The sequence below is a fragment of the Coenobita brevimanus genome, chromosome 57, assembly GCF_032717465.1.
Source record: "Coenobita brevimanus isolate Jiangsu-jjx chromosome 57, ASM3271746v2, whole genome shotgun sequence".
Classification (NCBI taxonomy): Eukaryota; Metazoa; Arthropoda; class Malacostraca; order Decapoda; family Coenobitidae; genus Coenobita; species Coenobita brevimanus.
The window spans coordinates 40,053,058-40,080,173 of NC_137010.1; the positions used below are offsets into that span (position 1 = coordinate 40,053,058).

Below are 27,116 nucleotides of genomic sequence, written 5' to 3' on the forward strand. Positions count from 1 at the left end.
GCACTTCACCCTCCAAACCTCCATCCTTACTCATCACACTACCCAAGTACTTAAACGTACTCACATTTTCCAATTCCTCACCATCCAACCTTGCTGTACATTCACTGACTTCACCCTCTCAAAGACCATCACTTTACACTTCCCTACATTCACCTTTAGATTCCGTTTCTTACACACTCTCTCAAACTCATCCACCAAGCCTTGCAGCTCCCCTTCGTCTTCACTCAACAACACAGTATCATCTGCAAACAACAGTACAGGGAGTTTCCAAACACTATCCTCTCTCACCAGGGCCACTCCAACATCCACTACCCTACCTTGTACCTCTTTTATTACCCCATCCATGTACAGATTGAAGAACCATTTCTCCATATCATGGTATCTAAATATGGTACGTTATTTTCTTTTTGTACTGTGAACTGGATATTACTGTCTGAACAGTTCATCATTCTTAATTAAGTCCCTATATCTGTTCCACTTGGCATTGAGCTAGCACATAATAAACATACCTGAACCATGTAGATTCGCTACCCATAATTCGTTTGTAATTGTCATTCCTCAGTGTCTCCGTGTTGAGGCAGGCCATGACAACACTGACGGAGGAGTCCATGGCTAGGCCTTTGTGATGTACATAGTCTTCTCCGTCAAAAACAAACACTCATAATCCCACACACAGTGAGACAAGTTTCATGAAGTCTTCCCTCGGTACTGGCTGAGGTTTATCTTCTGTGTAATCCTCCAAACGCTCTCTCTCTCTCTCTCTCCACTGCTCACAGGGCACCTTCTACTTGCACATTGATGAATAAGGACTTTATGTAAAAAACTTACTATTACATTGTTTTGTAAATCCTTGGTTTTAAGCCGGTCTGTGTGGTCGCTGGGATTTTTCAGGTTAGCATTGCTGATGGTGTCTAGAGCACTGGACAAGGGTTTTGAAAGTTATTTTGCTCGTTTTTGGAGTGCGCTTCCTATCCCAGACGTATTAGTCTCATGGGTATGCCTTTTTTATGCATTTTGGGATGTCTCCTCATCCTTGGTGACCATTCAAACTAACTATCTGTCTGTTTGTCTGTCTATCTATATATTGATCTATCTATCTATTTCAATAAAAGAAAAGGAGAAAGAAAAATGTCAGTGGGCTGAGAGCGGGCAAGCTGGGGAGGGAGCGAGGGGACGGCTGTTGGTTGGCTGGCTAGCTGTGACATACATAGCACAATAGACGGGGGATTCACACCTGTTTTGCTTGAACAATTTTTCTTTGTTTTCTTTTCTCTTTTTTGTCACCGTGACTATGAAGTTGACCTGAGTGTGTCATTCACTATGATGAGGCCACACTATTGACTAGGGAGGATTCATTTGACACCTCATTGGCCAAAACCGGTCCACAGTTGCCACCTGTACAGCGTGCACGAACTGACAGATGGAAAACCTTTTTTTTTTTTTTTTCTGTGAGATCCGCACCAAAGGCCTGGACGTCGTCTTCGGAAACAGATACAGCATGTGGGTCTGCAACGTTTTTAATCTCAACACGTAGTAATTTCATACTTCTTCCTCTTTTCCCCACATTGTACAGCTTACAAGGGCTTAGGGATCTCAGAACATTGCACAAGAGTGCTTGAATTACGGTTAGATATAGGAGGGTTAGAAAATGATTAAATAATTTTTGAGTTTCCAAATAATAATGACTGTTTGGTAAATACTGTGTGTGGGTATGCTGTGGAGGGTCATTAATTCTGTAAATTGTTATTAGGTCTTCATAAAACAGTGATGATTTTGTGGATTCACGGTGGTATTAAAGACCAGTTAGCCACCCTGTGGCAGAGATAAAAGTTGCGAGAGCTGAAGCTATCCTGCTAAGATTGCAGGTTGGGAAGTCTCCCCCAACTAGAATATGACAGATATCAAATTAACTTACTTGTCTATTAATGATTTCCCGAAGTGATACTCGAACCCCATGGCAGCGGGAACAATCAAGTAAAAAGTGTTGGACTGCCTCGGAGATGCAGCAATAATGACAGTTGCCATCTGGATACTCGCACATGCAGACCGAGGCGAGATATATGGGGTGCTAACTTTAGAGAGACCTAGCCGCAGCCGCATGGCTTTGGATTTGTAGCGGGTGTGTTGGTAGCGCTGCATGATGTCAGTCTGCTTACATGAGACCACTGTATACTGAAGGGTCACAAACAAGCACCACTAACCTCTTCAGACCAAGAGTTCCTCTTTTAGTATATTCTTTATATACCTCCAGGCGACTTTTTTCAGTTCAGGAAGGACTAACCGCAGTAAGAGGTTAAATACAAGATTGCAGCATAACACAAACCACACCACACTACCACTCCAAATCACCACAGCACACCCCCACAACGTTCCACCACAAAACACCACCACAGTGTTCCACCACACCACAACACACCACACCGCCAATATACACCACCACATCACATCACCACACTACACCATCCTACCACACCGCCAGGACACATCACCACATCACACCACGCTGACATATCACACCATCACTTTAGTATCACTAGACATCACCACAGCATTCCAACACACCACACAACACCACCACTCTTCATCACCATACCTTCATACCACACCGCCACTCCACACCACGCCATCGTACCCCACGACCGATCGACATCACCATTCCACACCACCAGTCTACACCACCAAACCATACCGGTGCATCACACAATAACACACCGCACCATCACTCCACTCATACACCACAACAATACCACACCATCATATACACCACCACCTCACACTGCCACTCCACAGATGTCCGCAGCAACATCATCACACTACTTCACTGTCACAGCACCACACCACAACACCAAAACCATTACACCACACCATCCTTTCTCACATTTTTCCATACCACACTACCCTTCCTTACTTCTTCCTACACCACACCATCACTCGACACCATCCATCCTCACCTCTGTTAATACTATTGCACCACACCACACTGACTCGCCTCTCTCCACACCACACCACACCACACCACATTACCCTGCCTCACCTCTCTCCAGAACACACCACACCACCGTTTTACATGCTACACTATCCTACCTCACCTTGCTCCACATCACACCACCCTCCTCACCATACTCCACACCATACCACACCACACCACACCACCCTGCCTCACCTCTCTCCACAGCAGCACGCCCATCACACCGCACCACATCACACCATCACACCACATCACCACACCACACCACCAGTCCAAGCCAGTGTACTTCAGCCCTACTTCCCCACAGATGCGGCAGATGGTGAACACAATCTACATCAGCGGGTACTCCGTCTCCCTCCTGGCCTTGGCTATATCACTCGTCATTTTCTGCTACTTCAGGTTAGTTCAACTGTGTGTGTGTGTGTGTGTGTGTGTGTGTGTGTGTGTGTGTGTGTGTGTGTGTGTGTGTGTGTGTGTGTGTGTGTATGTGTGTGTGTGTGTGTGTAATGACAGATTGCAGTATACCATCAGATCTATTAAAACGAGAGGTGGCTCGTAGCCACGTGGCCGCTGCGGATCTAAAAGGTGTGACAGCACCATATATAGTGTTGGAATCCGAAAGGAAACATCACTATACGTGTGGTGCTCTCACACCTTATAGACCAGCAGCGGTGAGGTGGCTGCGAGGCCTAGCTCTTAGAGTGTTTAATCAACCTGATATCTATCTATCTATATAGACAGATGCATAGATAGATATATAGATATAGACACGCATACAAAGAGGATGTCCCACGAGTTGACGTACCAGCTTCAGGAAGTGATTCCTAGGGTCATCCTAAGACATAAATATATTATGAACAAATGTCGGATTCACAACGACTATGGTGTAAAGGTATTTAAGTTTAAATGGTAGGAAGGGGGAACATACTGTATCCACTTCCACCCTGTGTTACCGCCTTCCATACTCTTTATTACTATACTGTCAGGTTTGACTCTTCATGGAGCACTGTTTTATTATTGCTTGCAAATTCTCAGTAAGAATATGTATTGAAGAATAGAGAGACTGGCGACATAGGGTGGAAGTGGATATCCCATTACCACAATACAGATTTAAATGCCATTTATTACACAGCCGTAGTGAATGCAACATATTTTCTTTGAACATGTATGTTTTACATTTATCCCAGGAGTCTCCTCCTGAAGTTAATATTTCAATTACTGGAGCACTGCACAATATGTAGGCTGGAGAGAGAGAGAGAGAGAGAGAGAGAGAGAGAGAGAGAGAGAGAGAGAGAGAGAGAGAGAGAGAGAGAGAGAGAGAGAGAGAGAGAAATTCTTTGTTCTAAGGCGTCGTTTATGTTAATACTTTTGCTGCTGTCATGCCTTATGTATTTTATTCTTTTTTTCGCTGAAATCTGTTGTGTTTTATTTGTACTGCCTTGACGTCATTTGTATCACGAGGCTTGGTTTCATTTTTTATTCATTTTTTTTTTCTCGTCGTCGTGACGCTTCATATATTATATTCTTTCTTGCCGTCAGGTCATTTACATACCAGTTCTTGTTGTGTGTGTGTGTGTGTGTGTGTGTGTGTGTGTGTGTGTGTGTGTGTGAACATAATAACTTAGTTATTATACGATTTAAATCAAATCTGGTGGAAGGGTGGAAGTGTTCAAGGTAAGGCAAGAACAAAGGGATTCAGTTTTGAGAACAATCAGTCTAAGGTCAAGGACACGGGACAAGATAAAAATTCAGCTTGTACGTGTGTTTGAAAAAAAAAAAAAAAGTAGTTTTTAAAAGTTTTGATCTGTTTTAACCTAATTTTGAGGATAATATTCAGGATCAGCCAAGAGGTGACTTTTTTTTTTTTTAACAATAGGTCAATGGTCAAGGTCACACGCTAAGTTCAACTTAAAACAGTTTTCATCCAATCTGGACAATCTTTGTGCAAAGATTCAAGCTAAGCAAGGATAGAAGGATTCGATTTTGAGGACAATGGAAGATCAAGGTCACAGGGAAAGATCAAGCGTCATGGTAACATGGCACGATCATCATAAACAATTCTTAGACCGGGTTTTGTGAAAGTAATTAAGTTTTGACAACAATCCGCCAAAGCTCAAGTTCACTGGATAAGGTCAAATGTTCGACCTAATAAATTAAACTTTTTTTTTTTTTTTTTTTCTATTTCGACCAAACTTTGTTGAAAGATTAAGGGTCTGCCATGAATGAACAGAACTGATATTGAAAACAATATATCAACTGTCAAGGTCACAGAACAAGGTCAACTGGACTGTTTTAAACCAACTTGGACCATGCTTAGTGGAAGGGTTCATGGTCGGGCAAGAATGAGGCACTGTAAATCGATCTTCGAACAATTGATCAGTGGTCAGGGTCAGATGGCAACCTTAAATATTTGGTGCACAAACCACTTGTAGGGTGCGTATGTTGCACTCTCTGAGTTCCTCCCCCTCCTCCTCCTTCTCCTCCTCCTCCTCCTCATCATCATCATCATCATCATCATTATTATTATTATTATTATTATTATTATTATTATGTTGCTGTTCGGGCGAGCGAAGTGAGGGAAAACACCACTTCAGGCCAAAACTGTCGCGTGAAAGTCTTGCCGCAAGTGGCTTGTAACTTTTCCTGACTGAAGTACACCAAAACTGTGTTGCCTTCTCAGCAGTTTAACCAGTGTGGCATGGTATATCATTTTCACATTGCCATGAAGATTGCCTTCCAGAGAAAGCTAGATTTTTCCCCACTAAGAGCAAACTATAATTGATGACACCCAAACCTTTCCCTTCTGCAAGAACAATGCGTCATTCCCCCCCCCCCCCATGACCATTTGGCCAATCATGACATGTCGTACCTTTTTGAAGCTGTCATGCAAATTACCTTACGTTGGTACCAGTCATTTTCCAAAAAGAGCCAGATGTAGTCAAAAAAGACAAAAAATACAATCTTGCTCGTTTGGTCACATTCTAATGGTGTGGAAGTTTTTTTTTTTACCATTATTATTCTTGACGTCACAACATATCATTGTGTATTTAAATCCTTTCGCAATTGCTTCCTGGTTATTTTACTTACAGACTCCTATAACTTACTCTCGCCAGGATAAAATCGTCTGGCATTAGATGGAATAAAGTTCTAAAGTTGTCCCGACCATGAGATGGTAAACAGTGACAGTATTAACACTCAAACTCTATAACGTATTCTCAGCTAAGTAAAATCTTCACGCGTTGGATGTATGGTTGGGTGGGTGAGAGTGGGACACGAAGAGGTGAACATCCAACTCTTCTCGAGAAAAATATTCCCCTTCTCCCTCCAACTCCAGCCACGTGTATAACACATAGCACCAAAGGTGTTAAATTTAGAAACTACCAAAACTGCAGCTGGTTTAAACGCATCGTTTGAAAACTTATGCATAAGTAATGTGTTTCATACTTTTTTGTTTCCAACCATGTGATGAAAAAATATGTAAAAAAATGGAGTATCAAACAGCACGCAATGTTTGTTATTTCTGAGAATATTAAAGCTACAGAGGCTCTGTGAACATCCACAGAAAGTTTATGAGAAAGCAATAGTTGTCACCTAAGTGACATTTCTCAACATTCGTCACCAAATTGCTAAAAAAAATAATAATAATAAAATCACCAAATCAGCAGTAAAATTGTGGTCTCTCGGATATTATTGAAGCTACAACCGACCTACACACACCGTTGGAAGTTCTCAAAAATTATTAAAACTACCACAAACCTTCGACCATGGTATGAAAGGTTATGTAACAGCAGCAGACATTATTTAAGGTGCTTTTCTCAAAACTCCCAGCATAGTGCTTAAAAGTATTAAAATGAAAAGCAGAATTGAGCACAAAAGCTGAGTCAGGTGCTTCAACCAGCTTTTTTTTGGCATAAGGGTTCAAAGCCCCTAAACGGTTAGTTTGCATATTCTGAAACAAGACATATCATTTCAAAGTATACACTAGTATCAGACAATCAGGACGGCGCAGTTCATTGTCGTTTGTCTAAAACAACAACAAGCTTACTCGCTCGGGCACATTTCACACCTTCAAGTGTGGACGCTTGTAACTTTCTTTTATTTTTGTTGTGGCTGGACGATTTTGTTCAATGTGGGAAAGTTCCCTAGCAGTGAAGAGGTCAAGAGAGGCTATGCTTAGCCCCTTCAAAGTAAAGTCTTTCCTACACTGATTAATATCGTATGTAAGTTGCAAGAATATAATATAAAGGACGTCGTCGTGGTGAATGGGTTAATATGGGAAGGGATTGTCATCATCATCATCATCACCATCCCATTCCAACTATTATGAATGGGGTGGGCAGGATCTATATCCAGGGAAGAGAAAAACACCGAAGTGGGATATCCATCATCATATTTCCCACAGGCATTGGTCCATTGATTACTTGCTGCTGAGTTTAATGCCTTCCACAATAACAGACCTCAAATTGCATTGTGAACCGCGCCATGTTTATTGTGTCGCTTCGTGTGTGTGTGTGTGTGTGTGTGTGTGTGTGTGTGTGTGTGTGTGTGTGTAATAAATGCCTCAAATACTTGATCTGTATAATATCTCTATATCACACATGGTGTCCACATTTCCCCCACTCTCCCCCGGCCAGGTCGCTGCAGTGCACCCGTATTCGGCTGCACAAGAACCTGTTCATGAGTTTCGTGGCCAACAACAGCCTGTGGATTGTGTGGTACCGCGAGGTGGCCGCCAACCCAGACACACTGCTGCAGAACTCGGTACGTTGCACACACACACTCTGCTGTTCAGTACTATAGCCACCTAACTCCAGTGACTTATAAATTATTCGCTCGTACTACCCCTTCACTATTTCATTCAACTTTCGAGACTTTTCGAATAGAATGGTTTAGATACAGCCTCCATTAACACCTTCATTTGCCCAAGCTGATTAATGTCATCTGGTGGCAGTGGGAATGAATTAATAACACTTCTTCCTCGGACTGAAAGGGTTATCACATCAATCAGTGATGTATTTAATTCTTTCCTTCCTGCAACCATTTTTTTTTTTTACTTCATTCTTCACTCCAGTGTCACATTTGTCATTTTATTTTTGCTGCCTTCTGTCGAGTCTGTATCTTTTAGAGAGAGTCTTAGAGTCAGCGAAAATAGATAAAACCTTCACAAACCATTCATTAATAAAAGTCCTTCCTAACGAATAAAATCAACACAGGGTAACAACAATATACTAAAGCAAAAAGTTAGTGGACTGAATGAGATATCTCTAATGTAGTGGCCATGTGGTTAGAGAAGTAAGATGCTGTCCGAAAGGACGCAAGTTCGATTCCAGGACGGGGCAGGGAACGGTTTGATTATTTAAATATCGTTGGAACAAATTTCACAGATCTGCCACAAGAACAGTAGATAAGTAATAAAAGTACCCCTGCTAATATTATTACACAAGCCCTGAATAAAGAGTCCCTGAATGGATTCAGAATGAACAGTAGATATTTGCACCAAAGTGGTGACATCTGAAGGGGCGTGGCATGTAGGAGTACAGCTGGGCCTTAGGTTATGGACTGTCAAGTCTATGCCAGATACAAATAAAGACTCCTATGTTTCATATTCTCGTCAGTAAACCCTGTAGTCAGAAGATGCATTTTTTTAAAACATGTTCTTCCCACCATTAGACGACTTTTTTCAGGTCAGGAGACATGTTTTGAATTTCAGGAGTTAGATAATAGCCATCATCAACCTTCTCGCTGCAAGAGATCGTTGTAAGGTGATTGAAATAATCTCCTGATTGTATGATTATAGCAGAAAGTCATCGTAGTGATGGTGTGGGGGGTCTGCCTTGTACTTCATCCTTAACAGTTTATTTCTGCAGACAACACTTCACTCTGGTCTTGTTTTATGTCTGTAGCCTTTGCCGGTAATGAACAGGCATGAGTAACAAACAAGAGAGTTATTAGGTGTAATATGAACAACAAATCGGAATGGGAAAGGTGTACATTGTTATGTATACAATCCATGTCGCTACTGAAACGAAAAGAATAACTTACAAGACAGTGTTTACAGTAGGTGTAATGGGAAGAATAAATCGCTAAGAAAGAGGTGGCAGAAGCCTTCTAAATTCATGAGAATATGCCCCCGGGATTCATTCTCATATTAATAAAATAAGCAGGCGTTGCCTGAAGCTGAATACAAGAGTTGTTCTGACAATTAAAGAGTTAATTACACCACCATCAACGTAATCAGGCGTCCATAATAACTCTCAGTTGTTTTTAATGCCAGGAAGAAGGAATCAAATGCTGGAAGCCCACAAGATTGCTCAATCCGAGGGAAAAAAAAAAAAAAACAGCCAGATTCAAGGTCGGTTCATTTCGAGATGCGTGGACACGTTGTGTTTAAAAGATCGGAGGTCATAAGCAATAGGAAATATAGATAATTGAAGACAGTTCCAGAACTGACCTGTTGTATACAAAAAGACGAGGAGTCACTGTTAACCCTTGCTTTAGAGAGGTGGACAGAAAAGGGATGAGAATTTGCTGCCAGACGAGTGCTACGCTTCCGACGTAGTGGTGGAGGAGATACAAGCAGAGAGTTCAGAGGAGCAGTGACCATTGAAGTAACGATGAAAAAGAAAAGAAAAAAAGATGCAACAGTGCCGTGAAGAGACAGCACTTGAAATGACTAAAAAGAGGAGAACTAATGAGATGAAAAGCCTTTGACTCCACCTTGTTGAGAGCAGCTGTATGTGGGGAGCCTCCCCACACATGAGAGTTGTACTTTACACAGGGGTGAATAAAACCCGTGTATCAAGTCAACAGCTGTACAGGGATAAAGAAGCCACAAAGTTGGCTTAGCACAGATAATCTCTTGGACGCAGCTTCTACAAAAGAGGTAATATGATTTTTCCAAAATAAATCCAGAGAGAATGAAACCTCAGGTACGTTTAATGATGCAGGATGGACTTGGATATTATTAAAAATTAAGGGACATTCATACAAACGATTAAGACGGATCGAAAGATGTAATACCTGAGTCTTCGATGCATTAAAAACAAGATTACTTTTGCCCCAGTCTGAGATAAGCACCAAGTCAGACATTAAGTGTGCCATAGCCTCATATCTTGTTTGTTGAAGTAACTGCTGAGATAGACGCTGCAAACGCAGATGGAAAGGTGAAGGATGGGGTCATCAGCATATGGGTGGATAGGGTGAGAAGTGCAGCTTTGGAAGTCATTGGTGAATATAAGGAGGAGTTTGTGATAGGACAGAACCCCGAGGAACAACCACTATTAATAACTCTAGGAGAAGAACGGTGGTCATCTACAACAGCAGCTATTGAACGACCAGGAAGAAAGCTAGAGATGAAGGCACAGATGGAAGGATAGAAACCATAAGAGGGCAGTTTGAAAATCAAAGGTTTATGCCATACTCGACTGCAAGTCTTTCAGATGTCAAGTACAATAGCATGCTTTCATCGAAGTCCCGAAAGGAGGATGACCAGGAGTACTGTGTGAAAGGAAGGTGTGAAGATTGCCAATGGAGCATCCTTGGTGGAATCCATACTGACAATCAGAAAAAAGGTTATGATAGGAGTGGTGGTTTAATTTAAAAAAATGTATGAAAAATATAATAAAAATTGAAATGCAGGATGTTAAAAAAAGACTCGATAGTTAGAGGACTGGGAATGGTCATCCTTCTTAGGAATGGCTGAATGTGAGCAAACTTCCAGCAAGAAGTAAAGGTACAAGTCAACAGACAGTGATGAAATAGTTTACTATGATAAATGTAAGCACAGAAGCACAAGGACAACAGGAAGGACCCCATTAGACCCATATATCTTATTTGCATCGAGCGTATTGAGCCCACTAAAGGCAGGAAGTACATCAAATAAAGACATTTTAATGTCAGTCATGAGGAAGTCGGGGGGAGGGGGGAGATGAAAGAACAGCACTGGAATCGTTTAAGTTGAAATCGGAGGAGAAAATCTGAGCAAGTACCGGTAGATCTGCTTTTTCAATAGCAGTTACAGAACCATCAGAAGAGAGGAGGGAAGGAGGATGAAATAGTGTTGTGATAATGGTTTTTGGCAAGGTGCCAGAAAGAACGGGAAGAATTTGAGTCGGAGAGTTCAGAGCATTTAGAATGAATGAAATTACTCTCAGCAGAGTGAAGAACAGACTTCACACGGTTCCAAGCGAGACATAATTGAGATGAGATTCGGGGGTGTGTTGGGGATGGTAACTTTTGTAGGCTTTCTTGTTGTGGACAGCTTTAGAACATGTGTGATTAAATCAAGGGATTTTTTGCATTTGTCTCTGGATAAGAGAAAGGAATGTATGCGTCTGTGCCCGAGAAAATAACCTCCATAATGCACCAGGCACACTCAGATGACTCTCGGTCATCTATGCAGTAATCATTCCAGGGAAAATAAAAGAAGTACTCCCTGAGTACCTCCCATTCAGTAGCTCCAATGTACCACAACCGCCGCTTCTTTGGAAGGTCTACAGACCTTACTGGAGCAAGAGGACAGTCTAAGATGATAAGGATGTGATTGGAGGAGCCCATCAGAGAGAAGAGACAGAGTATGCAGTACGATTCGTTGTAAGTAAGAGGTCAGGTAAGATGGAACTCCCTCCAAGGCAGACTGGGTGCTGTACAAGCTGCTGTAGGTCATTAACCCCCAACCGCCAGGGAACGTCTATACACGTCACAGTCTGACTTCCATGGGGCTGCCGGGTGGAGGCTATATGCGCAAGTGTCTTCCCACCACCAGTTTGAACCAGCTGCCATTTCTTCTCGCCGCCAGAGGGTAGGGAAGGAGTCCCTCTATACCACACGGGTGAGAGTCAGTCTTTCCCTTGCCTTTGCCAGATGTACAACACTTTGATTCCATGTGCGCCGCATGTAGCCAATTGCATCATCCACCCTTGCCAAGCCTCTTTCCAAGGATACTAGAAAAGGGCTCAGTGATGGTGCCATAAGGCATGCCTTGGATGCAACAGTGTCTAGTTTATCTAGTAGTGGAGTAAGTTATCACACTGAGAGCAAAGCCATAGTCTGCGCCATGGGCAGATGCACAAACACCTCCTCTCTCGCACCGAAAATTAGTTCTCTTCCTCACTTCATTACTTATCAATGCAAGGACCAACAGACCTGGGGATACTTTCACTCGCAAGAGGAAGAGTTGTTGAGTAAAATGGTTTCGTTTCCCTCAGGGCTATATTTCCCAGATATTAAGGTTTGAAAACAAGCAATTTTCAGCAGTTTCTGAGAAATTTCCCATATTGAGGTGATGACTGCATTAAATAATGCCCGACGTGTGGGGTTTAAGGACTAGAAAGGTGAAGATGCGTTCACCATGTGAATCAGTGAATGGAGAGGACAGCCAATGATGGAAGTGAACATTGAAATTACCTAGAATGAAGAGTTCAGAGGAAGTCAAAACTGAGAGGATGTGTTCCATCTTCGAAGTAAGATAGTTGAAAAATTTTTCATAGTTGAGAGAATTAGGGGATTAGTACACAGCACAGATATATTTAGGCAGAGATTATCAAGTTAGACAAATCCAGAGTGCAGAGAATTCAGAGGATGCAAGTACAAGAGCACGAGAGCTTAGTACGTTGCTGAGTACATACACACAACAGCCACCCTTGGCTGTGAAGTGAGAATAAAGTAGGAGGACACAGAGAAGCATTTGCTATCTGTCGCCTCAGGCAGCTGTCTCAGTGAGGAAGCGAAAGTATTGTTTAGAGGAAGAGAGGTTGCGTTCAAAAGGGAGAAAACCAGAGGAAATGCCACAAACGTTGCAGAAATGAATACAGAGTGAGTCAGACAATAGTTCCATGAATCTCACATTGTTATCTCCGGGAAACGGGCGGAGGGTGGGCATTTTAACCCCTCCCCCTTCGGGGACTCCGAGACTGGGTGTTGAGACGCCGTTTTTACGGAATTTAGAAAAGAAAGTGTGGTGTGTAATGTGCATGTAGTTTGGCGTTGATTGTTTTAGGACAATGCACAGAAGAGTATGCTGGCCTACTCTCTGTGTTACTGAAACGCTTAAAAAGTTCAGCAAAGGGGGATGGTCTGATGTTAGCTGGAATACAATAGTGGAGTTGTTCCGACCATGAGAGAGTTAACTGTGACAGCACTGGCACTCTCAGGCTTCTATATTTTTCACGTGTTTGAAATCGTCTGACCTTAATTGGGATACAGTACTAAAGAGCCGACCTTCTGAGGATAAAACTCTTCTGCAAATAAAGCAATTTCTGCTTTTGTAGTACATCTGTCCTAAACGACTCCGCACGATGTCGCCATTTTCTGGATCTTTACTTATTAATTTTAAAAAATTCAGAATGATGATGGTTTTCTTGTTTCAGTTTGAGTTTTTTAGCCATGTAATATAATGATGCTTTCCTATCCACCACTAATGCATCTGTTCTAACCTGTACAATACAGTGACGTCGTTTTAGTGTATGGGTCAGTTATACCAGCGTATTTAGTAGGGCAGACAGGGTCTAGTTGTGACAATTGTTTTATTTTCCTCATTGCATCATAGGTTAATGGTATAATAGTCTATAATGATTTTTTGCTGGAAGAAGGATAATATGTCCTTTTATTAATAATACAGACAAAATAAACGAAAACATTTTTGCCATATGGTTATTTAAAGGTTTATAATGGCATATCATTCGTCACAATTTACCCCGGATACTGGGCAACTTGTTACGCACCCCAGGGTAATTTGATATGAATATTATAGATCCCAAATATGTCCATAATTATTCTATTGTCATTAACATGTGAATACAGGCGTAGTGGCATATTGGATGTAGAGTAAGTAAAATTGAATTATATAATTATCACGCATTCAGTCACTCATCACAGTCTCTGTCAGTATCAGTCATTCGGTTGTGCAACTGCTGCCATTCAGTTACTCCACCACCGTCACCAGCACTCACTGAATCACTCACTTGTTCCATTTTCACTATTTAGAAATAGACAGAGAGAGAAAGAGAGATAAATATAAAATAACTTGATTTATATAGACAGACTCATTCATTGATATAGATAGATAAAGGAATAAATAGAGAGTTTGAGACAGACAGATAGATATAGATAGATATATTAGGTAGATAGATAGAGTGACAGATAAACTGACAGATAAACATAGATGCCACCTAGATCTACATAAAGAATACCTTTACCAACATCGTTCATTAGCCATTATGTTACTTTATTTTACACTGTCCTGATCTGCAACACTTTTATATGATTATTATGATAACTAGTTTGACTGCTACCTCCATGACAGTCTGTATGCCTTGGGTAATTCCAGGCATGGTTGAATTGATTAGCTGAAAATAGTGGGATAATTTAGTACAGTTGTTCTCGAATGGAGTAAATTGATATTGTAACAACTAACCCATAACAACCAAACCCAACACTCTTTTTCGGTACACTTGGTCATTGTATATTTATAAAAATGACTCCACCACCATAAACCTTTGCGAATTTCATAGCCTTTTCACATATTTGTATATGGTTCCACTCACCAGGTGACTCAGCTGCATCAAGTGACATTGATATTTCAAAATAACTTTGAACATGGAAAAAATACAAAAACAAAATATCAATTATTTTCCCGTAGCTCCTACTCAAGCAACGCCTTCAAGTTGCCACTTAAGGCTCTACCTTTGCATGAAAGCTGCATAACATGGCAACGACCACTTCCTTATCTATAGGCTAATTATGGAGATACTGAGGGTGTAACAACTTGGACATGTAACAACTAGAACCGGTCTCCCCTACAGTTACACCTTCAATATCAGGCTTAACACTCCGACATCTGTTACTCATAATCGAATGGTCTGGCATTAACTGGTGTAGAACACTAGAGTTGTACCGACTATCGGAGAATTAACGGTACCACTACTTAGCCTTCCAGGCTCCTATACTTACTTTCAGTTGAGTGAAAATGCCTGGCATTAACTGGGGTAAAATACGGGAAGAGGCGACCATGATAGGGATAATATGCCCCAGGGATTATAATCCGATTCCGAGAGAACTCTCATGGTAAAGCTGGTGGAATGGAGAGCTAGGCATTGGCATTAGTAATCAATCATGTTGGCATCAGAGGACAAGTGGAGTTAGAACTGTTTGAGCATCGTGTCACACAAGAGTGCCTATTCATTCCCGAAGTCGTAGTTGAGGCCTTGCTCAGCTGAGCCGGGATGGGAATTTTCTGTATGTCCATTTGTTTATCAATCTGTTCATGCTCTGTTAACGGACCGCAAGTACTGACCAATTTTGACGATTGAGCTGTCAATTGCAACCTCTCCACCTGACAATGTGTCCTCATCTGAGTGGTCGCTTCCCTCAGGCAAACCCCAAGGTCACAGTGACTAAAAAAATAAAAAAAAAAATAAAAAAAATGTCATGCCCACAAAACAAATTTCTTTATATAGAGAAGTATCGGTATTAAGTTCGTATCACGGGAAGGGGCGTTCAAAATGCAGTGATACATGCTGTCATCATGATATTTATACAGCCCCTTAGAAACAGGCTTGGTACAAAACTTTTTAAATAAATGTTGGAGGTAGGCTGGGAGGTAGATGATTAGGTAACACGTAGTTAAGTAAGGAGGCAGGTAGGGAGAATTACAAAGACCAGAAGAGTGTTTGCAAAACCTGAGCTCAGCATATAACTAATATTTTCCTGTACACGACAAGGATCATACAAGGCTTCAACTTTAGGACCCTAGCGTGTAAAGACGCAGCAATAGTCGCTGCGCACGACTTTGAGATTGTCATATCGTAACCTGGCAACCTACAATTCAAAAGTGCGTCCGATTTCATATAATATTATACACGAATCATATTATTATGCATGAATATATTATACACGAATATTATTATTCTCGAACATATTATACACGAATCACTTGCGTCTCATATTATACACGAAATCATACGCACTTTTGAATGGCAGATTGCCAGGGCACGATAATAACAACCTCAGAGTCGCGCGCCGCGACTGTAGTAACTTTGGATCAGAGCCAGGGCCGGCCTTAGAAGCTGCAGGGCCCAATTGGGAATATTTTGGGTGGGGTCCCCAGGTTCATAGTCAAGGTCTGTAGAATCATACAAATATAATTAAAGTCCAGTACATACTTCATTTATATTATCGCCGTAGTATAATCGTCTTTATTTTAAAATGTTGCCTCATCATTTGGTTCTTCAGCCTGACAGTATCAAACCCATAGCTCTTTTCAGTTTTAAGCTATAGTTTACGAAACTCCAGTTTCTAAGTCATCCAAACCATCCCTACCAGTGGTGATGGTTCGGACAGAAAGGTAGGATGGTTTTGCTACATGTATTACTTGTCATGTTCTTAAAATTATGTGAGTTGGATTGGCTAAAAACAAAAAGTTATCAATTCAACGACATTTTTTCTCCTAAAGTACAAAATTAAACTTCAGAATCCAAATGAACCTCTTCATATTTGTTTATATATATATATATATATATATATATATATATATATATATATATATATATATATATATATATATATATATATATATGGTTGTTAAGAGTTGTTTCACTATGTGATCATAATACAAATGTGTAAAAGAAGTGATGTTATCATTTAACAAGACCATGACTTGGTAATGGTGGGGAGATAGTTCTGACCACTGAGCTCTATCATATGGAGGGGCATTCTCATGGGTATAGTTTGTGTGTCCGCCGCCAGGGCCCATGGCGGCGCTGATGTTTATGCACCACACCTGACGCCAGTGCCTTTTGAAATCAGCCAATGAATCTGGAAAATATAGTGCCATGGTCCACTGCACAGCCAAGATATAGTGCCATGGCCCACTACACAGCTTATGGAAGCAACAGCGAAACGGGGACATCAAGCTAAGAACAGTGTTCCAATTGCATTACCTTGGTGGAGGCGACGAGTGTGGTGTTTCAGTATGGTGGCTAAAATCACACGCTTGTTGCAGAGATTGCCCCTCTATATTACAGAGCTCAGTGGTTCTGACACTGACGAACCATCCCTCTCCTAAATTATCCTGAACATCCCGAATCTGTATAGCCTAATTAAATGATGGGTACCCTCGAATTCCACACGAGAGAGTTTAACATTTGTTTTTTATAGCAATATCTCCTACATGCACCACAGATTCACCATCATAGTGCAAAATTCGCTGCTTCACATATTTATGGAGGTAAAGCTTACAATATACACTTAAATTACAACACAGGGGATGCAAAAAAAAAAATAAATTTAAAAAAAAAATTGCATCGAAAAGTGTGGCGTTTGTAGGTCCATCTTTGACTCCAGGGTGTTCGGAGAGACCAATTCATCTAGAGTCTCATGCAGACACTGACAGTTAGTTATCCCATCCTGACTTTAACAGACTTACAAGTACCCAGCAGTATATGATTGGTCCGATTCAGAATCTGAATAAAAAATGACGATAATGAAATGTCACAAACTCACTTTGTACCATAACGTCTGAAGAGTTAATAGATTAGGAATATACTGAATCATATTACATGCAATTCGAATGAATGTAATTAAATGGTGATATTTTGTTTTATCCTTTTTCTATTAAGATAATAAATTTGTACAAATTACATAAAGTATGACCCGTTCACTTGAATGGCGACAACCAACCTGGTTCCCATACACATCATGTTCAAAGAGCCATGGTACGTATGTGAGTGAGTTTCAGGGCTGTAATATCTTAATGTATCCACCTTGACTTATCAGGAGAAAATGGATTTGAATTGCCAAAATAAAGTAGTCATCGAATTTTCCACCATGGAAGCAGTACATTAGGTGTGCTAAGCCGACTCCGTACCTTCTTTACCACTGCACAGTTGTTGACTTTATACACTGGTTTTATTCGCCCGTGTGTAGAATACAACTCTCATGTGTGGGGACGCTCCCCACATACAGCTCTTCTCAATAGGTAGTGGTCAAAGGCTTTTCCTCTCATCAACTCTCCTCCTCTTACTGGCTCCCATCAGCCTCTGTCTCTTCGCCACACTGTTCCATCTTCATCTCTTTTCTATCGCTACTTCAATGGTCACTGCTCCTCTGAACAGTCTGCTTGCATCCCTCCACCTCTACGACGGGTGCATAGCACCCGTCTAGCAACAAACTCCCATCCCTTTTCTGTCCAACTCTCTAATGCAAGAGTTAACCGTTTCTCCCAGCCCTTCATTTATGCAACAGGTCATCTCTGGAACTGTCTCCCTCTGTCTGTATTTGCTACTTCCTTTGATCTCCAGTCTTTCAAACGCAGTGTGCCCAGGCATCTCAAAATGAACAGATCTTGAATTTGGCTCTCTTTCTTATTGTTTTTGTTTTTTATATTGGAAGGAAAGGTTTGCGGGCTCCTGGCCTTTGGTTCCTTCTTCCTTGCATAAAAAAAAAAAAAATCATGATGAAAGACCCAGAGTGTTCAGAAGGTAATCTATATACTACTAAAATCCCCATTTGTTTATATGTTAATCTGTTTGTACCCTCAAATTAGCCAAAATGGTGCATTACAGCCCAACAGTTTTTGAAGCAATATACTTAACATGCGCCATCTTCAAGACTGTGTTAAAAAATCGGATGCAATCGGCCTCCGGTTACCAAAAATGTTAACACACACCCAAATTTTTATACTGCGTGGTAAATGCGGCGGGGAGATTCTGAGGAGTTTGATGTCCCTGAATACAGAGAGAGAGAGAGAGAGAGAGAGAGAGAGAGAGAGAATGAGTTTGTCTGCCTGTCTGTCTGCCCTCTGTTGAAATCAAAGGGGAAGCTTATAGAACTCTTTTAACAGCGCTGACAGGTGTAACTTCTTACGACGAATTTAAACGTTTTGAACGTGTACATTACATATGCCAAAGTGGCTCCTCTGATGGCCAAGATTACAATTAATCACGAGTACTCAAGGCAACATGATGGAAAGATGGCAGCCAATTACCGTAGAATTTTTTGCTTCAATAACCATGTTATCATTTTTCCTTCCTTCCTCTTCTATCTTTCTGTCCTTCATTCTTATCTCTTCCTTCTGTCACAGGTGACTCTGCACTGAGTCGCAAGCCAAATGGTTTCCTGTACACCAGGAAACCATTTACTACCCTGGGTGGTAATCATATAACCAAATTATTGCGCCTGGTGGTTTAGTGGGTAATTAAGGCGCTCCAATAGGATTGAGTCTGTGCAGGTTTATATCCAAGGGGTGATTGGGGTTTATTGTTCTCGTAATGCCATTCAGGGATGAGTGTGACTGGTCACTGTCATCTTAAATATCAGGGCCAACTTGCCTAGACCCGAGGTTCTACGCTTCTCATGGGGCAACACAAGATTAGATGATGATTTTGATGATGATGATGATTAGCTACAGCCAATTTGTTGGGAGAACAGATTGATGGGATGGGTGGACAGGGTTGGTGGGTGCGTGGGTAGTGGGAAAGTAAGTCCGTGGTAGGATTAGGTCATTGGAGAATTATAACTCTGGGAAAATGGGCTCAAGCATAAAATGGGAACCCAAGGGTCTTCTTCCACAAGGAGTGGCCATCCAGGGTCCCAGATATTGTACAATCATAGGGTTTTACCCAGGCAACGCCGGGTGTCCCTTCTAGTTATTAAAATGGGATGGGGTTAGCGGCCTTCGTGCATTTAGTACTCTGGTGGAGTTAGCCCACACTTACCACAAGTACACACCGGCTTATTGATTACCTTTTACGTCACCCACATAAACACCAAGATCCCTAAGAGATGGCGGCGGGGTTACCAAATGTGGCCCTTCCATATATACAAAATTAGGTGTGCTTGGGAGGAAGGACACAATTTGAGGAAGGGCAGCCTGATAGCGATACAGCGTGACATAGAGGTAATTAATTTGTCTATGGCCGCCTCCTCCAGGGTGTGTATGTGTTTTGGCCTGGGGGGGGGAGGGGGACGACGAGCTCAAGGGCCAGGGAGAATACTTTTTTTGCACAATTTTGTGTGTGTGTGTGTGTGTGTGTGTGTGTGTGTGTGTGTGTGAGAGAGAGAGAGAGAGAGAGAGAGAGAGAGAGAGAGATGAATGGCCGGGTATTGTATCGATGTACACAATTATGGTATGTGTGTGTGTGTGTGTGTGTGTGTGTGTGTGTGTGTGTGTGTGTGTGTGTGTGTGTGAGAGAGAGAGAGAGAGAGAGAGAGATGAATGGCCGGGTATTGTATCGATGTACACAATTATGGTATGTGTGTGTGTGTGTGTGTGTGTGGGAGAGAGAGAGAGAGAGAGAGAGAGAGAGAGAGAGAGATGAATGGCCGGGTATTGTATCGATGTACACAATTATGGTGTGTGTGTGTGTGTGTGTGAGAGAGAGAGAGAGAGAGAGAGAGAGAGAGAGAGAGAGAGAGAGAGAGAGCGCTGAAGAGCAGGGAGTATACTGGAGTAACGTAAGTTCCCACACTATCCCCGACAATAGGATGATGAAATGCGGGATAAGGGAAACATTGGCCTACGGTCTACCGAGCACACGCTTAGATGAGTCCAGTGCTGCAACTACTACTACTACTACTACTGCTACTACCACGTTACTACCACTGATATTAATAATAATAATAATAATAATAATAATAAAAGTTGATGTGCAGCTTTTCTTGTACTTTCAGAGAACACATGAACTCTGCACACCCAGTTCTGCGATGTCCACGCTGATCTGAAAGAATTACAAAATAACATTACAGCGTCATAAAGGGAGTCCATGATTGCTTGTGTATAGTGGGATGTCTGTCAAGAGTAGAAAAATATACTTGTTCAAAAAAGGGGATATCCCAAGATACACTCACTGAGTAGTAGTTGCAGTAGTATTGGTGGTAGTGTTGGTGGTGGTAACAGTAGTAGTAGTAGTAGCAGAAGTAGTAGTAGTAGTAATAGTAGTAGTAACAACAGTAATTGGATGGGAGACCATTCTACAATATGCTCTGTGATATCAAAGCGACATCACCCCTCCTTCCCCTACTTTGCAGCAGGATCAGTTTTGGACGGGTCTTAATCCCTAAAAAAAGTAATAGATTTTTTTTTTCTTTTTTTGTTGAAGACCAAATAACGTTCCTGAGAAGTTCCGCTGAAATCCATGTGTTCACTTTCCGCTATATATGATAGAATTTATTTTGGGAGGAGGCTGACCCCCAGCAATCATTTCGGTGGGGGGGGGGGGATCACTGTCCTTAGATGCACTAAGATACCAAAGTCGTATCTGCCCTCTTTTCACTGTTTCTGAGAATTTACAATTTGGTGAGGGAGCTGACACCTCCAAAAATCATGGCAGGAAAAGTGTATGTAGTGGAAAACCTTCCGAGCAACCAAACGAACTTACCTGGAAAGTTTCATTCACATCCATTAATAGCCTAGGAGGAGTTAAAACACACACACACACACACACACACACACACACACACACACACACACACACACACAGGCTAAATCTCGCACAATGGTATAAGGTGAGCTATCGAAAATTATACCATTCTGCCTCGCAGGATTATGATTAATAATAATAATAATAATAATAATAATAATAATAATAATAATTATTATTATTATTATTATAATTATAATAATAATAATAAAGAGACAGCCTGTGCCCCGCCGCTAGATGTCAACCCTTCACGGCTGAGCCATATGAGCTATACCAAGGAATTTCTGCTGCATCTTGCCAGCGGCATCCTCATTAATACCTAATGCATGTCCTCACCCGTGTGTCGTGGCAGCAAGATTCGTAACTACACCATTAATAACTGGATTTATTTTCTTAAACTATATTTGCAAAGATGCGATAAACTGCACCGCCAGGTGTAATTTTACCGTAGTTATTTGTCTGCGTAAACATTATCGTGTCTTTATATCCAAGAGAGGATTCGGAATAGAATGGTTTTCTTTTCTTTCTTTCTTTCTTTCTTTCTTTTAATACGTCTGACACTGTACAAAGGCTTATAACAGCGCCATTCCCTGAGGTCCAGCTGTCCTCGTACGTACTGTACATTTACAATGTGTGTGTGTGTGTGTGTGTGTGTGTGTGTGTGTGTGTGTGTGTGTGTGTGTGTGTGTGTGTGTGTGAGGGAGAGTTGAAGGGGAGTATACTGATGTACAGTATAACAGTGTGTGTGTGGGTGGAGGGATATTTAATTGTCGTGTGTGAATGTATCAGGTGTGTGGCAAAGTGGTCTCTACGGAGGCTCTTCTCTGGGTGTCAGGATGCTCCACTCAGGACAATTCGGCTGCAGCCCTGGTGGCACAGGAGGCAAATGGAGACGGGATCCATGACTAACCAAGTACCGGAAAGTCTACAACGAGTCTGCTGAGACTGAGGAAGATCAGCGTAAGGGTAGACTTATTGAAGAAGCTGGACTTGTGTGTGAGTCAAGACTAGAGGTTGTTGTTGGTCCTGAATATTTGATAGGTGATCATACAGGCCTAAGCAAGAATGTACGTCTGTTCCGAAAGTAATGAATGACTTGACTCATGAGTCAGTCTCACTGTGGCTGAACAAGGAAGAGTAATCTTTCGCAAAGTCTGATATTCCGAATCCCCCTTTGAGAGTAGCTGGCTCCAACTCCGTATCCAAGGCTTAGCCCAGGGTTTGTAGAGGACTCTAAATCCTGACTGGACAGTGCGCGATTGGACAGGAAACTACACCCACCTCTGTTCCCACGTGTGCTGGCAACACCCGGGTCTTCTGCGCTGCTGCTGGTGTCGTCGCTGTAAATGATGGAGATCCATTAAAGCTCTCGGATTCGGAGAGTCAAAAGTGAGATATGTGTGGACGTAGGACGGCGGAAGGCCATGTCCAATATCCTTGTGTTCCCCATGTTTTCTCTCTGGCCTCAGAGAAAATTTCCCTGACTCACCTACGCTAAGTGTGCGTGTGAGTGGGAGACGCAAGTCAACAATTGCCTAGGCTTGTCTCTGGATTCTGGCCTATTGCTGAGGTTATACGGAAGGGCGGTATTCTTTCGAACCGTCACAGATAAAACAGTTCGGAAAGAAGACATCTTCCGGCTGAAGGGGATAAGTACAGCTACCGAAAAAAAAAAAATGGTCAGGTGATACAGTAGAGAGGCGGCCTGCAGTCCTCACGGACCCAGGATCGAATCCCGGCTGGGGCAGGTAACAGTTTAAGGATTTGAATTTCTTAAAGGCAGACTTTCCTGATCTACCAGATGACCCGCCGACATGTCGTAAAAATACCCCCGCTAATACCAATACACCAGTCCTGTACGAGACAGCCCTAGCATGTATTCAATATGGATGGTGGGTGTTAGCGCCGAAGTGGTGACATGTGGAGGTGTAGGAGGACTACTGGACCCTGGGATAGGTCACTGCCCCCGAGAAATAGGCCCTGAAGCCTTTGCCCAGAGTCGGACACGTAAAAAAAAAAAAAAAAAACTGCCTGGCTGTTAATTACACCAACTAATACATAAAATAAATAATATATAAAAAGAGAACGAAATAAAAGTTCCAACTTGATTAACTACATTTGACTATTAGTCTCGTGTCATTGCAACATGCCTTCCAGTACTACTCCTGATGGATGTGGCATGCTGTCAGACAACTGTGTAAAATACAGTATATAAAACGTGCTTTGACGGCTGTCATCACTAATCATCCAGTCGATTTTGATCTCCATTTCTTTTTCAAATTCAGAATTATTGAGCGTTTCATGAAACACCTCTGAAGCTTGGTAGACTCCAGTGTGGTAGACTCCAGTGTGGTAGACTCCGGTGTGGTAGACTCCAATGGTAGACTTCAGTGGTAGACTCCAGTGGGCAAAAACAAATATTCGACTAGAAACGAAATAGAAATAAATTCGAGTACCTGGACTACTCCGTTGCTTTTCCTTACCACACAGATGTCTCACAACACTTTTCACCCATGAAAGAATGCTTCAGACCAAAGTGACATACTAATAACCTTAGGTCAGTCAGTAGAAGGATACATAATCCGCCTCAGTGGCAACACCCTCCCACGTTTTGTCCTCTTTCTCTCGCCAGTTGGCTTGTTTCTGCCAGCGTTTGTCTCCCCCCCCCCCCCCGCTGCTACAGTGGGGCATAGAAAGCACCAGAAGCAGGAGACATAGTTGTAATTGCTTGGGATGATGATGGCTAAACAACTGCAAAACTGCAAGTAAAATTATAGGACTACAGTCGGCCACTAAATAAGTAAAGACGGCGGTCAAAGCATTTGTATATTTTACAACCTGTCTGGCAACATGCCTGATCAGACGGATGCAATGACCAAAAGCAAATGGTCGAATGTATTTAGTCAAGTTGGAATACTTTTGTTTCGTTGCCCTTCCATAAATAAAGTATTCTGTGTACTGAAGGTGCAGTGAAAGGGCAGACGATGCTGACGGACAGACTTGATTTCTGTTTCGGTAGCGGTGTACCCTTTCAACTTCAGGCCAGCTCTTTTTCTAGTCGGTGTATGGAACTGTGACCGCTGTGCTTCACATTCTGGCATGAGAAATCACTGAGTGTCGCCTCTTGCATACTGCACCTTACATTAAGAGAAAATTAGAGGAGGACAAGGAAGAGGAATGATGCGAAGAGAGGAAGAAAGATATTCAGATGGAAATGTAAGGACCCGAGGAGAGGAAAGCAGGAAAAAAGTGGATGAAAGAAGAAATGTCAGAGGCAATTAGAGAGAGAAGGAGAGGATGAGGTGAGAAGGTAAAGAGGGAAGAGAAGGAAGAAGGAAGATAATGAAGGAAGAGAAAAGAATAAAAATGTAAGATACAAAGAGAGAAATGGAAGAAGCGTTTGAGAAGGGAAAGAGGAGGGAGATGAAAGGAATTACTACAGAGAGAGAGAGAGAGAGAGAGAGAGAGAGAGTAGGGGGAGACAGACAGACAGAATTAAGCAGAGACAGACTATAAGACAGAGACAGACAGAATTAAGCAGAGACAGACTATCAGACTGAGAAAGACAGGCAGAAAGAGACTGACAGACAGACAGAAAGAGACTGAGAGACAGAAAGAAAGAGACAAACAGACAAACAGAAAGCGAGATTAAAGACAGGCAGGAAGAAACTGACAGACAGGCAGAAAAAGACAGAGAGACAGGCAGAAAGAGACAGAGAGCGAGGAAGAAAGAGACAGAGAGGCAGGAAAAAGAGACAGACAGACAGGAAGAAAGAGACAGACAGACAGGCAGAAAGAGACAGACAGACAGGCAGAAAGAGACTGACAGATAGGATGAAAGATGCAGACAGACAGGCAGAAAGAGGCAGAATGACAGGCAGAAAGAGACAGACAGACAGACAGAAAGAGACAGACAGACAGGCAGAAAGAGACTGACAGACAGGCAGAAAGAGACACATAGAGAGACAGACAGACAGAGGGGAGGGGGGACAGGGAAGAGAAGGAGAGAGAAAAGAACTCTTGCGAAAGAAAATGAAGGAATTAGGTGAAGAAACTGAGACAAGACACTATGTACGAAGGATGATGAGGAAGGAGAGAGGAGAAGCAAGGAAAGAAGGAATACAAGAGGGAGAGAGAAACCACGCTAAGGAACAGTAGGAATGACGTGAAGGAATAAGGAGAGAATCTGGGAGTAAATGAGGAAGGATGACAGAAAAAAAAGTGAATGAGGAAAGGGAATAAAATTGCGTCTCCATTTTGTTTTTAGCATCTTTGCACTTCCTTCATTTCTCATTTACCCTGTTTCGTCTACTGTTTTATAATCTCTCTCTCTCTCTCTCTCTCTCTCTCTCTCTCTCTCTCTCTCTCTCTCTCTCTCGCTTCGAGTAATGAGAGGACACTTAAGCAAGTCAGTTGCCCACTAAGCTTATTACAACTCTGGCTTGCTTCATGAGAGAGAGAGAGAGAGAGAGAGAGAGAGAGAGAGAGAGAGAGAGAGAGACATAAAAGACATCGTACAGAAGGATTTCACATCTTCATTTTCATTCAGCCTATTTCATTCTCTGCTACGCTAGGCGATTTTATGCAAGTTAGAGAAAACCTGTGATAGTGAAATGTTGGACCCTTTTGCCCGAGGATGTCCTGTGGGCTTTATTCTTGGATGTTTTAGACCATTATATTTACATCAGAACATCTTGAAAGGGGATGGGTACATGTTGGCAACATCTAATGCCTCCTGTCATCAGAAAAGTCAGCTCTAGGCAGAACGAAATCGTCTGGTGGTAGCGAGAGGAGACGAAAAATGACGGGGTAAAGAAGACAAATAAACACTTCCACTCTGGCATGTCTCCCATCGTTTAATTCTCTCTAATGCTTGAGACAACTCTAGAGTTCTATTCCAACTAACATCAGTCGAGTTTATTCAGCTGACAGTAAATCGTATTATCCCTGAATGTGTCTACTTTCACCATTAAACCCATCACGGTCGGCGTAACTCTAGTAGTCTAATCCATGTAATTCCAGGCGAGTTTATTTACGAGAGTGAGTCTGAAAATGTTAGCACAATACTCCCAGCCTTCATTCCTTAATTCACATACCCACATCCTTCGTTCTTATTTCTTCGTCAGTTCTGCTTCTTTCACTCACATATCCATTTGATGAACATGGCTCCTGCATTTCTTCCTCCTTTATTCTTTCTTACCTTCTTTTCCTTTTTTTCTTCAGTATTCACATCCTTTCGTCTTTTCCTTCATAAATCTAACTTTCTCCCATCCTTTATTACTGCTGTAAGACGCATTCTTTCTTCATTCCTTCCTTTCAGCCTTCCTTAAGTATGTGACTTCTGTCCTTGAGTGAATCATTTCTTTTATTTCTTGTCTCCCTTTCCTCAGTAAATCGCCTCACTCCTTCCTTCCTTCCTTCCCTGCCACCAATAAACTGCTTCCGTCTTTTCTTCATTGCCTTCGTAAACCCAGTTTTCCCTTTGTTTCTTCGTTCAGAAATAAAAATCCTTCCTTCCCTTCTTGAGTTAGTCCCTTCCCTCGTTTTTCCTTCATTAAAATTCCTTCTTCAACCCTATTTCCCTGTTTCTCTCTCCCAACTTATTTCAGCACACACCCTTGTCTCTAGAAATTAAATCAGCCCCATTTACTATGAAAGATCTTTCCGGCACTCATTAAAGTCGTTTATCGTTAGCAGTAATTAAACTGGAAAGCATCATGACAACGCATACC

General features: G+C 41.9%; 1 protein-coding gene across 1 annotated transcript in view; it reads left to right on the plus strand.

The window, feature by feature from the left end:
* Positions 1 to 27,116, plus strand: part of LOC145401971 (calcitonin gene-related peptide type 1 receptor-like) — a 128,877-nt gene that overhangs the window by 50,447 nt on the left and 51,314 nt on the right. The window contains exons 5-6 of the mRNA XM_080274075.1: positions 3,276 to 3,367; positions 7,603 to 7,729. Coding sequence (XP_080130201.1) covers positions 3,276 to 3,367; positions 7,603 to 7,729 — 219 coding nt within the window. The remainder of the gene's footprint in view (positions 1 to 3,275; positions 3,368 to 7,602; positions 7,730 to 27,116) is intronic.